The sequence below is a fragment of the Panicum hallii genome, chromosome 2 (assembly GCF_002211085.1).
Source record: "Panicum hallii strain FIL2 chromosome 2, PHallii_v3.1, whole genome shotgun sequence".
Lineage (NCBI taxonomy): Eukaryota > Viridiplantae > Streptophyta > Magnoliopsida > Poales > Poaceae > Panicum > Panicum hallii.
Window position 1 is genome coordinate 47,725,785 of NC_038043.1, and position 13,597 is coordinate 47,739,381.

Here is a 13,597-nt window from a genome sequence, read left to right on the forward strand (position 1 = left end):
CCCCCTCTTTTCCGGCTGCGCCTTCCCCTTGCAGCCGCCAGCCCGCAACCGCCCGCCCGCGCTCGCCGCCGCCAGCTCCAACACATACCCCCGCGATGTCTCCCGCGCTCGCCGCCGCGGAGCCGATGGCCGTCGACGACTCCGCCTCCAAGAAGGCCAAGCGCAAGCAGCTCAAGGCCGCCGCCGCCGCCGCGGCCGAGGCCGAGGCGGAGGCCGCTTCGGCGAAGAAGAAGGAGAAGAAGGAGAAGAAGCGGAAGGCGAAGGAGCCGTCCCCGTCCTCGGACGAGGAGAAGAGCAGTACCAGCTCCGAGGAGACGGCCCCCGCCGCGAAGAAGGTGAAGAAGGAGAAGGCGAAGAAGACTGTCGAGGCCTCGCCTTCGGCCTCGGAGGACGACGGCGAGGTCACGGCCAGCAGCGACGAGGACTCCGCGGACCCGAACGCGCTGACCAACTTCCGGATATCGGAACCGCTGAGGCAGAGGCTCAAGTCCAAGGGGATCAAGGCGCTGTTCCCCATCCAGGCCACCACATTCGACCTCGTCCTCGACGGCAGCGACTTGGTCGGCCGCGCGCGCACAGGCCAGGTGAGAGATCCTTCCAAACTACGATTCATCTAGTAGAGTTGCAGTGTACGGTTGTTATTTCGTACCATCTGTAGCTCTTTGAATTTCTAGACTGCGCTGTGCCTGTACGATTGATAAGAGTACCTGGGGAGGGCTATGGGAACTGCTCTGGTAGGAATTTCGGTAAAATGATGGTACCTCTCAAATTGGGACTACGGATTGGTTCATTATTTTGGGCTGCTTGAGCATGGATAGGGTCGTAGTCCATTATTGGCATATATGTTAGCTTGGAGGGAAGTCTGTGTTTCTGAAAGTCAGATAACACTTACCTTCAGTGTAGGATTATGATTATGCAGTACCGAATGGGACAGCTGTTCTGACAGCAAGTTAACCCTTCTCTTTGGTATAGGATCATAATTATGTAAGTACTGGATAGGAATGGCTGTTTCTGATAGTCAGTTACCTTCTCTTACATTTGAGGATTATGATTATTTATAGTACTGAACTGGGGTGTTTGTGGAAAACTGGAAATCCCTTAATTTCTCATTAGAGAACTGGATAAGTGGAAACGGGGAATAACATTGTTTTTCCATACTATTTTTCCCCCAAAAAACTTGTATGCCTGATTGTGTTATTTACTATAGGGCAAAACTTTGGCTTTTGTACTGCCCATATTGGAGTCGTTGGTTAATGGGACACACAAGGCATCCCGAAAAACTGACTATGGCAGGCCTCCAAGTGTTTTGGTCCTGCTACCAACGAGAGAGCTGGCCAATCAGGTAAAAATTGTACAAGTATCTGATTGTCGATAGAGCAGAGCTTTTGTGCAGTTTTGACACCATCACAATGAATTTCAGGTGCATGCGGACTTTGAGTTTTATGGTGCAACATATGGGCTTTCGGCGTGTTCTGTGTATGGGGGTTCTCCTTATCGTCCTCAAGAAATGGCATTGAGAAAGGGGGTGGACATTGTTGTTGGAACTCCTGGTCGTGTCAAGGTAATTGATTTGTCTTTGTTGATATTTCCAGCCCAGTGGAATATGAGCTCTGTTTCTCCTTTTCTTATGTGTGCTGCATTACTGCCTTGCTCAGGATTTCATTGTAAAAGGAACTCTCAATTTGAAGTGTTTGAAATTCCGTGTCCTCGATGAAGCTGATGAGATGCTTAACATGGGATTCGTTGATGACGTAGAGCTCATTCTTGGTATGTTCATTCATTAGTTTTTCAGTCTCATAGGTTCTTTCAGTTGAGCTGTTTCTTGATGCTTTTGACTTTCTTTCTGAATTTCCAAGTGGAACAGTTCACAGCGATTCTTGATTTTCTATTTGATGTAACTTGTAAATATAATCAGACCCTTCAATATATGAACAGGTAAGGTTGAAGATGTTACCAAAGTACAAACACTTCTGTTCAGTGCCACTCTGCCAGATTGGGTTAATAAGGTAAATTCACTTATATGACCTGTCTGTTTTTATGGCGTCTCAGTGTTTTTGTGAAATGACAAATTATTCTGGAATCATTGTAGCTCTCCATGAGATTCCTGAAAGGTGACAGGAAGACAGTTGATCTTGTCGGCAATGAGAAACTGAAGGCTAGTGCATCTGTCAAGCATCTTGCTCTTCCTTGTAACAAGGCAGCAAGGGCTCAAGTTATTCCGGATATTATCCGATGCTATAGCCAGTATGTACTCCCCAAACGTGGTCTTCCTTTCATTGCTGTTGATTTTCATCAACTTTGCTAAACATTTATTTGGTTCAGTGGAGGCCGAACCATTATCTTCACCGAGACAAAGGACTCTGCATCAGAGCTTTCTGGTTTGATCCCTGGATCCCGTGCCTTGCATGGAGATGTTGTGCAAGCTCAGCGTGAAGTAAGTGATTGAGTAACTACATCCAATGCTCTCAATACCTAGTTGCCTAATCTTCAATACTGTCTGGACAAAATGCTTTTTTTGAATGTTACTGGCAATATTCTGTGAATTTATTCACGCTGCTAATGTGTAATATATTACTGACACTTAATTATCAAAATGATATTGTAATGTTACTCTTCTCCGGACACAACCGAACCCCATTCTTTATTTTTTAAAATTAGTGACTATATAGTCAATTGGAAAATTTGTTTGTGAATCATTGTTTAGTTGTCTGCCCATCCATATTAGATATTTGATACATGTGTATAATTTGTAGGTCATTCTTGCTGGATTCCGGGGTGGGAAATTCCAAGTTTTGGTTGCTACAAATGTGGCAGCTCGTGGTCTGGACATTAATGATGTGCAACTTATCATTCAGGTATGGGCTATTTTGCATTTCGTAATTTTCTAATAACTAGGTTTTCACTCGCTTACTGATCATATATAAAACTTGCAGTGTGAACCTCCACGTGATGTTGAAGCTTACATACACCGGTCAGGGCGGACAGGGAGAGCAGGTATGCTAAATAGGAAGCTCATGTGTGTACTATTGTTTATGATTTCTAACTGCTAGCTCAATGCATGTTGATTTTCAGGGAACACTGGTGTTGCTGTCATGCTTTACGAGCCCAGATATAAGCACAGTGTGAGCAGATTAGAAAGAGAGTCAGGAGTTAAGTTTGAACATATCTCCGCGCCACAGCCTACTGATGTGGCACAATCTGCTGGCACTGAAGCTGCAGATGCTATTGCGAGTGTGTCAGACAGGTAAGATACTTACATGTCCATTTTGAGATAAACATGTTTATTTTGTTCATTGGTTTGTGTCACTAACCATATGGGATGGGTGCCATGCAGTGTTATCCCTATTTTTCGGGAGCAAGCAGAGCAACTGCTAAGCTCTTCTAGTCTGTCTGCAGCTGACTTACTGGCGAAAGCACTGGCAAAGGCAGTTGTAAGTTGGTTTTTCATTTTACATTTCTAGTTCTATGCTCATCTTCTAGATGATATGGGCAGTTGTAATTAACAGGAATTTGTTCCGTAGGGATACACTGACATAAAGAAAAGATCATTGCTCTCTTCTATGGAGGATTACACTACATTACATCTTCAAACTGGCAGACCTATGTGGTCACCAGGGTAAGTGTCTATTATAAATTCGCAGTACTACGTCTGAGTCTTGATTATTTCATCATCTTCAATTGATTGGAGATCCTTTTCTGCATGCAGGTTTGCTTTTACTATATTGAAAAGGTTTATGCCTGAAGAGAAGCTTGCAGATGTAAAGGGTGCTACCCTAACAGCTGATGGAACAGGGGTTGTATTTGATGTTCCTGCAGCAGATGTTGAGGACTACATTCAAGGTAACCTCTTCCCTTGTTTGCCAAATGATGACTGGCCGGTGTAGGCATGAAATGTTTTTTTCTGATGTGCTGTAAAATTCCTGAAAATCCTCCTCTTATTATGCAATTCAAATCAGGGCAGTTGAACAATCATTGTGTAGTTTCCAAAATCCAAATATGATATCTGTTTGCATACAACTAAACTCACTGCATGTTCCTGCAGCTTCTGAGAGTGCTGCTCAGGTGACAATTGATGAAGTGAAGCAGCTGCCACCCTTGCAAGAGAGAGAGCAGTCAAGAGGCAACTCTGGCGGTGGAAGATTTGGCCGTGGAGGTGGAAGCAGATTCGGTGGCGGTGGCGGTGGCGGTGGCCGTGGAGGCGGCAGCAGGTTTGGTGGTGGAGGCAGAGGTGGAGGCGGCAGAGGCTTTTCTGGCAGGGGAGGCGGTGGCAATAGGTTTAACAGGAGGAATTAGGTCTGTTGCAGGGTTGGCGAACATTTGAAAGCCATAAGTCATTTTTTGACGTAGATTTGAGGAAGAGGGGAGGGAATTGTCACAGTTTTTGCTGCGAGAGTGTATCGGTTTTTATTTATTTGTTAGTGTTTGTCACCAATATTATGATGATCAATTTTGCCATCGCAAGTGTACAATTTTGATCTTGTATCCCATACCTATAGCAACTACTATGACTTATGAGTAAAAATATATGTATTTCTTTTGCAACATTTGAGTTCTTAGCTGCAAATCTACTCCTGTCAAACTCGGCCTTTAGACTTTAGTGTCCCTCGTCTATAACTGGTTTGCTGACTTTTGATTGTCTATACATTTTGGTTGCAGGAATGAACTCATCAACTCCATTTTTTTAATATAGTTCAGGTCATTTCAGTTTTGAAATGCTTATATGGAAAAATATATGTTAACATTTGCTATACTCCATCCCAAATTATAAATTAATGTAGCTTTTTAGCCCAATGTATACCTAAGTACACCATCATATTTCAGATTTAATTATACTATTATTTTGATGTTGTAGCTGATAGAGGATCTTGTATAAATTTAATCAAAATTGGAGAAGTTTGAATTAGGACAACTAAAACGACCTACAACCTTGTTTCAAAAAAAAAAGTGTCCTAGTTTTGTCCTGAAGTTTAATAAAGTTTATAGGAAAAAGTGTATTGTTTACTCGCGACAAAATTTAGAATAGCATTGTTTTTAGACGAGAGAGTATATTTGGCGAACGGTGGCGGTGAAACGGACTGCTCTGTGAATCTGTGATGTCTCTTAATTTTTTCCATCATGAACCCATCCCTCCACCGAACCAAACACGGTTGAGCGTATTCTTGTGAATACACTGTATTAGTTGACATTGGTCGAGAGTTGAGACGCCACATAATCGAATTCAGAAACATCAGAGACTTCATTTCTGATGTATGAAAGCGCATTTCTACCGTGGCAACTTCTTGATCCCAGTTTGTCAAGATCACGTGATCGCAGCTGCAGAAACTGTAGCGTAGTTCTGACTCTCGAGTGGCACGAGCGCTAACAGTAGAAGTGTAAGATAATAAGAATACAAGATGATAACAAAAGCACATGCCACTAAAAAAAACCTATCTCTGCGTACGACGGATCGCCCTGCAGATTTCATCACGTGAAGAAGAAACCGATCCACAGAGAATTCCGTCTGACCCGGTTCTCATGACCGATCGGATCTGCCCGAGCGCCGCTTCAGCGTTGTTGTGCTCTCGCCACGAAAGGCCTCGACGGACCAACCCAACCGAAACGATCGCGTATCATTTGCGCTCACAGGTCATCACGAGATCCATCGCATCGGCCGCGACGCAACGCAATGCGGCGGGTGATCCAGACAGCCAGTGGCACAGGTGCAACAGCACCAACGCGGCACGGGAAAACCCAACGGCGATGGGGCACTGGCACCCGACGAACTATTCTGCAATGCCAACTTCATTCATCACGCAACAGATCGATCCACCCAAACGTACCGGCGCGGCGCTTTCCTCGCCGGCTCGCCGCTCGCTGGAGGTGGCGGCGCGCGCCGCCCGTCGTCGCGGCTCCGCTCGCTTGGTCCGGCCTGGACACCAATGATGCATCCCGTCCCGGCCGCGCCGACCGCCACGTCACAACGAGTCCGCCTCGACGAAGGGGTCGTGGTGGAGCCCCACGGCGGACAGCAGCGGCGGGCCCCGCCGCGCCGCGATCCAGACGCGCACCGTCCCGCCCGCGACGGCGCAGGGCAGCCGGTGCAGCCGCTTGTGCCCGACCGTCGTGCCGTTCGCCACGGGCGCGCCGTCCACGTACACCGCGTGCCGCTCCACACGCTGCCCCAGCGCGACGTGCTCCTGGATCCGCACCACGTTGAACGGCCGGCCCGCCGACCCCGGCGGCCGCCGCAGCTCGATCCAGTACCCGTTCCGGCGCCCGTCCTCCGCCGCCGGCGCCCAGTACGTGTCGTCCCGCCCGTCGAGCACGTTGCGCGCCGCGAACCCGCCGCCGCGCTCGCTGCTGCCCCTGGCGGCGCTGCCGGCCGCGAGGTTCGTGCCGAAGATGGTGGCCACGGCGGAGCCGAACTCGCGCAGCCGCGCGACGTCCGCGTCCTCGACCAGGCCCGTGGAGTTGGGCGGCGCGTTCAGCAGGAGCACGCAGTTCCGGCCGACGGAGTTGTAGTAGATCTCCAGCAGCTGGCTCAGCGGCTTGGCCGTCTCGTTCTTGTGCCAGAACCAGCCCGGCCGGATCGACACGTCGCACTCCGGCGGCACCCAGTCGCGCCCCCGCGGGTCGCCCTCGTTCAGGTACCTGCAGGCACGGCACAGCGATGGCGAATGCGTGGGCAACGCATGGTGTGTTTACTAATCGGTGGACGACTCCATTGCCCGCACGTACTTCTCGATGCCGGCCTCGCCGATGGTGATCATGGAGCGGTTGACGGTGGACCAGCAGGTGGTTCCGGCGAATCCCTTCTCGTCGCCGACCCACCGGACGTCGGGCCCGTCGTCGGAGAAGATGTTGATGGAGCGCTGCAGCTGCTTCACCGTCTGGAACCACTCCTGGAAGTGGTACGTCATGTTGGTCGCGTTCTTGCCCTTGGCGCCGTCGAACCAAATCTCCGACACGCTCCCGTACCTACCATCATCACAGTTTATTTACACACCACCAGAATCATGTCAGCAATTAACAATTTCGTCTCCTCCTACACAACGCTTTTGCTCGGATTGTCTACTTAGTCGGAACATAGAACTGACCCCGTGAGGAGCTCGTGGAGCTGGGCCTCGTAGTACTCGTTGTACGCGACCTCCTTCCCGTACCGTGCGTCGTGCCGGTCCCATGGCGAGAGGTAGAGCCCGGCGTCGACGCCGCCCGCGCGGGCGGCGCGCACGAACTCCCTGACCACGTCGCCGCGGCCCGCGCGCCAGGGGCTGGCGCGCACCGAGTGGTCCGTGTACGCGGACGGCCAGAGGCAGAAGCCGTCGTGGTGCTTGGCGACGAGGATCGCCAGCGACGCCCCCGCCGCGCGCGCCGCGCCCACCCACTGGGCGGCGTCGAGCGCCGCGGGGCGGAACAGGGACGGGTCCTCCGCCCCCGTGCCCCATTCGGAGTCCGTGAACGTGTTCATGCCGAAGTGGAAGAACATGATCACCTCGCGCCGCTGCCACTTGAGCTGCGCCGCCGACGGGATCGGCAGCACCGGCAGCGGGGGGGGCGTCGCCACCGGGCGCCACGCCTCGGGGGTGGAAGCGAGGAGGGCTGCGGCGAGCGCGGCGGCGGCGGCCAGGCACAGCAGCGGACTTGCCATCGGTGTCGGTGCCTCTCTGCTCGCGGTGAGCAGGTGCGGAGTGATATATACCGGGTGGCGGGTGGCTAGATGGCGCTAGCCGCTTGGGGGATCGCGTTCGGACGGACGCTGGTGTGGTGAGGATGGGATCCGGGCGATGGGGAACGTGCCGAGCGGGCACGACGAGCGCGTTCCCAAGGCGGGGTGTTCACGGGCGCATGTGATGCCCTTCCATGCCCTGTCGCTTTGCCTTGCCTTGCCGCTCGCGGCGCTAGCCTGTGCGCATCCGATCCGACGCTGCCGGGGGCCCGAGGATCGCTTGCATGATTTATCCCCGCGATCATGACGGATTGCGGAGTAGGTTCGTTGCCGGAACGGCTGATCTCTGATTAGACCACGCGTCATTCTCGCTACGTTCCTTTCCCTCGTGCTATCCGCCGGCCTCGGCACTCGTCAGACGAGGCTCCCTTGCCTTGTGGATGGGACTTGGGAATCCCGGCGTTCGTCGAATGAACAAGGCCGACGATGCACCAGGCTCCGTGCAGAGACGAGTCGAGTATTGCCAGAGCGTTGCTTTTGGACGGTGCGGTTGGCTGCGCTCGCATGCACAGCGGAGCGCTCAGCCCGTGGTGGAACGTCGCTTTAGGTAGGGAGGGCTCCGGTGTCGTCCGGCACGCCGATGCCGGTGTCGCGGCGCGCGGCGCCCTTGCCGTGTTCCTGGTGTCCTCCTCTGCCTGCGGCTTCGCATGCGGGCGGTTGTTGCAGGGATTTGGCTGGGTGGCGCAGCGTCCCGTCTCAGGTAAGTTTCCTTCGGCTGGCTTGCTCGTTTACCAGCACACGCCACGCCAGGGATCATCGCGTTCGCGTGCCGTGCCTGTCGCGGCCGGGACCTGCGAACTGTGACCTGGCCCACCCACAGCCACAGGCCACGGTGACTGTTTCGCCAACTGACACTTGAATAGCCAAACGCTGGGGGGGGGGGGGGGGGGGCACAGTCCAGTTCTGCATCTTGGGTGAGAGCATCAGAACTTTCAGAAGGTACACCACTTAACACAAGTTTACGGTTCGTGCCCTACTACACGATGATGGCGACGGCCCAGCGCCCTGGTACGACGTGAGATCGAGGAATTACGCCGGACGACCGGCGAGTTTTGTTTGTTCCGAGTAAGATTATTGTATGTGTATGTCTGTGTCTGCACTGCATGAACGTTTCCTTCCACGCACTTGAAGACAGTTTCAATCAGTCGTGTTTGGACAGTTCGATGGTGTCTGTCGACGCCAATCATCCGGGCCATTTTCTGCCCCAGCGAGTCGATTCCACTCTCACCAAGCCCAGGCTAACGAAGTTTACCGTAGAGAAAATTGGATGGTGTAGGGAAACTGCTCGTGCAGTGCAGCTCTCTCCTTCGGTTGCGTTTGTACGCTCTGCTTTCGGCAACACAAGGCAATGCATTTTGGTCCAAGTTCAGTAGTTCACTGCAGATGCCAAGGATTCAGTTTCAGTCACTGGCGGATGCAGCAGATAGTTGGAGTGTGTGTGTGTGGGGGGGGGGGGGGTGTTAAGCTCCTTCTTCCTCCTCCAACTCTTTATTTTTCTTTTTTCCTTCCCTCTTCTTCTCTCCCATCCTCCCTACTATCTCTATTGATGCATCAGCTGCAGGGGGCTCAAGCCCAACACCCCCCCCCCCCCCCCCCGCCCCCAACCACCACCACACACACCACACACACATATCTGCGCATACATATAGATTCTAAAAAATCCTAGTAAATAAAATTTATGCATATAGATTCTTTAATCATGACTCATGAGCTTGCATTTGTGAGTTAGATTTTCATTTGGATTTATTTGGTGTTCATTGAGTGTGGTTTGTATTTGAATCCTATAACATCTAACTTCTAGCTTTAACGCTCTAACCAAGCAACTAGCTTAATGATCCAGCCTACGGCACACACGTCTCTCTCTCTCCCTCCCCAACATCAGGCTTAATCTTCTACCCCTTGCTTTATTTTTCTTCACGCGAAGCCCATGTAACAGCTCGACCCGACCAGGGTGAAGGCGAGCTCTATACCAACAATGACCAGCTGGATCAACTCAATTTGATTTGTTTCGTGTTACCTCTCCTTTTTTGTACTCCCTAGTTCTGGTTCTCTATTTCCTTTTCCTTTCCTCCTCTGATTTTTAGGACCTTTCTTATTTTTTTACTGAACTCTTCCTTTAATTTTTTTAATACATAGCACAATAGGGGCGTCCCCCTCCTGTTTCCCTAAAAAAAATTCAGCCCTCGCCTCCTCATGCGAGCCCCGTCCCCGTTCGAGCGCCCGGGCTGCGCAGGCACCCCCCCTCCTCTCGATTTTTTTTAAAAAGGGGTTAAAAAAGAAATTAAATTCGAAAAATGATGTTATTTTGGAAATTTTCGAAAAATGGGTGCCTCCCGCCCATCCAACGGGCGGGAGGTCCCAAAAATTTTCCCAGACCCCTCCCGAGGGTCTCTTCGCGAATAAGAAACTTTTCTTATTCGCGAAAAGGCCCCTGACGAAAAATATACAGGTACAATAATGTATTGCTTGTACAATAATTGTAACCACAATGCAAAATATACAGGTTACGTGAGGCTGGTTTGGTGCCACTCGCACGTATGCTTCAGGCCGGCGACGGCCAATACGGTGGCGCCAAGAAGCGGATGCAGCTGGACCGTTCTCTACTTGCGGCGTTGGCGGACAGGTGGCGTCCGGAGACGCACACGTTCCACTTGCCGTGCGGGGAGATGGCCCCCACGTTGCAGGACGTGTCGTACCTGCTCGGGCTTCCCATTGCGGGTGAAACTGTTGGTCCGGTTGTCGTGCCACCTACCTGTAGGGTGGAGCTTCAGGAGCGGTTTGCTCCAATGAACCCGCCATATTTTTTGGACGTACCTGACGCGCGCGGCCCCGCCAATGGTTGGGTAATACAATATAGGGTACGTACAATTATTTTTAATTAATTTAATTGAATCATATGTGACTACCTCTAAGCATTGAATAAATATATTTCAAGCTCAGAATCTCCACCCTCTGGCTGGGCAGTACGAGGTGTCGCGCTGCCTGGAGGCATATCTGTTGTGGTTGTTCAGCTGGACTCTTTTCTGCAACTCCAGCGGCAATTATGTGGACAAGGTTCTCATCCAGTACGCGCGCGTGATTGCGGATGCGGAGCCAGGCCAGGTACCTGGGTGGAGCTGGGGATCGGCAGTGCTTGCTGCCACGTACCGAGGCCTTTGCCAAGCCTGTTTCAAGGTGGAGAGGACCGTCGTCATCACAGACTGTCCACTTCTGCTGCAGCTATGGTCGTACGAGCGATTCGCCATAACACGCCCCCTAATCAGCGAGGAGCCTTATCCGCCCGAGATGTATGGGCTGTGGCACAAGGATAGCCCCACGATGGGTTCGCTTTGGACCGATTGACGGGTAAGCTCTTTAATTTACTCTGTATGTGCAAAGTACCGACTCAGTTGTGTAATTTTGCAGATGAGCTGGGCACATCGGCAGGTCCGAAAAGCATACCCGCAGTTCGTGTTCGAATTTGATCGGATGCGGCCACAGGATGTCATCTGAACCCCGTACACCGCTGCGGCTGTCCAGACATGTGCGCCGCACGGGTTGTCCTCCCTCTACATGCGTGACGAGGCATACTGGCTCACAAAGGCGAACCTGGTGTTTGATATTGTCGTCGAGCCGTACTGCGTCGAGCGAGTGATGAGACAGTTCGGGCGACGACAGCACTTCCCTCTCCTACCCCGAGCGTTCCAGGCCGTGCCGCGCAGCGTACACGAGTAAGTTTGTGATAACTCATTTTGTATTAATTATATAACCATTATCATGAAATAATGTTATCTTTCAAATATTTGCAACAGATATTCACGCAGGGGATATCATGCCAACGAAGTGAATTGGGTTGTCAAGCTGCAGGAGTACGTAGGAGGGTGGCTAGACGCACCTGACGATGTGTGGGACGAGCTGCAGCCACACACGAAGGCGTCTTACGGCGCATACCTCCGCTGGTACCTCACTCGCACGCGTCCGTACGTCACTTTTTCACGTATTGATGACGTGGAGCATCAGCACCTGCCGACCATCTCGGACACGTATCCCTTGTACCGTGATCAGGCGCAGTGTGGCGCGGTACGTCTTTTGCAACTTCAATTATTAAATTTTTTTTATAAAAAATTGATAACAATATTACTCTGCTTCCCATTACTCATGCAGATCGATGTGATCAACTGCGCAGAGGTCGAAACTGCATCTCAGATCACGTTGTTTGAATGTGGAGTACGTGTACCGGACGCACAGTACAAAGAGAGCTCTCGTCGGATTCATGACAACTTGACGCTAGCGTTACGTGCACTGACGTGTCGCAGCAGAGACGACGTGGGGGCCTCCAGTTCATCTCATGCGTCCACCTACGTGTACACAGTTGGCCCGTCGACCTCTGCAGCACTGCACGCAGTGTCCAGCGGTACTGCCGCCAGTTCGAGCTGTAAGTCCTTTATAATTGCCATTTTCGATCAATTTTGATTTACACGACTAATTTTGTTTGTTTTTATAGTCATGCACTCGACGGCAATGGGGCCTCCTCCTGCAAGAATGGAGCCTCAGACGTTTGGCGCCTATGCTCCAGGAACGTCTCCCCCGTCGGGTTCGACGCCAGCTGCTCCGTATTCTCAGGGCTATACTTAGCATGCTTGGTCGATGAGAGCTTCTGCACACAGTGGTCTATTCGGTGTGCCGGACTGGGACGGCGGCTCCGTCAGTTTGTCGGAGTTGGTGGGCGGCGGCGCCGGGCCTGACATCATTGGTCTCTCCCAGACGTATGACGCTCCAGCTCCATAGTCCCAGGATGACCCGTTCACGCCGAAGCCTCCTCCGCCTCGTCCTCACCGTGCTCCAGATGCACTCACGTACTCGGAGGGGCACATACTCCGACGGCCTAGGACTAGGGGGGAGGACCAAGAGAGCGCGAGGTCCGGGACAGGCGGAGTAGTTACTCCTGATTCGGTGGACTCTATATATTTAAACTATTTTTTGTATGATACTAATTTATTTTTAATAGGTTGATGTATCGTAGTATCGTAATATTTGGATTCTACGTTGCAAAACGTTATCGTTTAACTATCTTCATACGAGTTTTAGATACAGTAATCTTCTTCGTAAAATTGAATTAAAATTTTATATGTATACAAAAGAGTATGGCGAATAAATCTTGTATTTAAAAAAATATGAATTTTAAATAGTTTGTAAAACATAAATTCAAATAAAAAATTAGAAAATGGGAACCACCCTCCCGACGGGCGGGCGGGATGCCTCAGGGGCCTCTTCGCGAGAGGGGCCTGGTAAAAATTTTGGGACCTCCCGCCCGTTGGTTGGGCGGGAGGTCGCCGGCCCCACGCCTCCCGCCCGTTGATCGGACGGGAGGCACCCATTTTTCAAAAATTTTCGAAACGGCACCCCTTTTTCGATTTTAATTTTTTAACCTTTTTTTAGAAAAAACTCCCCTCCTCTCTCAAATAATGGGCCAGTGCTTCTAGTATATTTGAAGAAAAAAAAACAGCCGGTTCCAGGAGTATGCGTTGTTCAGCGACCAAACGGGCCTCCAATTGTACATTCCTGCTACGTCATTGAGTAATGCGAGCGTCCCCATCGGCCTGCAGTCATTTCTGCAACTGTGCAAGCTACAGATCGATGCCGTCCGTCGCTGCTAGAAAATAAGCAGGCAAAGAATCGATGTGCCTGCACGGCGGGTACAGGGCACACCCCGGCCGTCTCACTTCTGCACAAGAGCACAAAAATTGTGAAAGCCGTGTACTGGACTGCTGCGTAGTGTGATGAGCAGCCAGCGCCGCTCCCGTCGGGCCGGACCCATCCTGATGCGACCCAACGGCCGGTCGACCGGACACCGGGCTCCGTCCGTCCCGTGCGCCGTGCCTAGCGAAGTCGCCGGCCTGGCGCACGACGTCG

The 13,597-nt window shown here is 51.5% G+C and overlaps 2 protein-coding genes across 2 annotated transcripts; one reads left to right on the top strand and one right to left on the bottom strand.

Moving 5' to 3' along the window:
- On the top strand, positions 1 to 4,544 carry LOC112882455 (DEAD-box ATP-dependent RNA helicase 7). The gene is made up of 14 exons (XM_025947520.1): positions 1 to 584; positions 1,208 to 1,342; positions 1,421 to 1,561; positions 1,656 to 1,767; positions 1,936 to 2,006; positions 2,090 to 2,244; positions 2,323 to 2,434; positions 2,754 to 2,855; positions 2,934 to 2,994; positions 3,073 to 3,244; positions 3,335 to 3,431; positions 3,522 to 3,616; positions 3,707 to 3,840; positions 4,043 to 4,544. Exons 1-14 carry the CDS (start codon positions 96 to 98, stop codon positions 4,291 to 4,293), a joined length of 2,127 nt encoding a protein of 708 aa, XP_025803305.1. The 5' UTR covers positions 1 to 95; the 3' UTR covers positions 4,294 to 4,544.
- Positions 4,545 to 5,805: 1,261 nt separating this feature from the next.
- On the bottom strand, positions 5,806 to 7,765 carry LOC112881989 (putative alpha-L-fucosidase 1). Its single transcript, XM_025946929.1, has 3 exons — positions 7,077 to 7,765; positions 6,718 to 6,957; positions 5,806 to 6,630 (listed from the first exon to the last, which is right to left on the bottom strand). Exons 1-3 carry the CDS (start codon positions 7,625 to 7,627, stop codon positions 5,955 to 5,957), a joined length of 1,467 nt encoding a protein of 488 aa, XP_025802714.1. The 5' UTR covers positions 7,628 to 7,765; the 3' UTR covers positions 5,806 to 5,954.
- Positions 7,766 to 13,597: the final 5,832 nt, after the last annotated feature.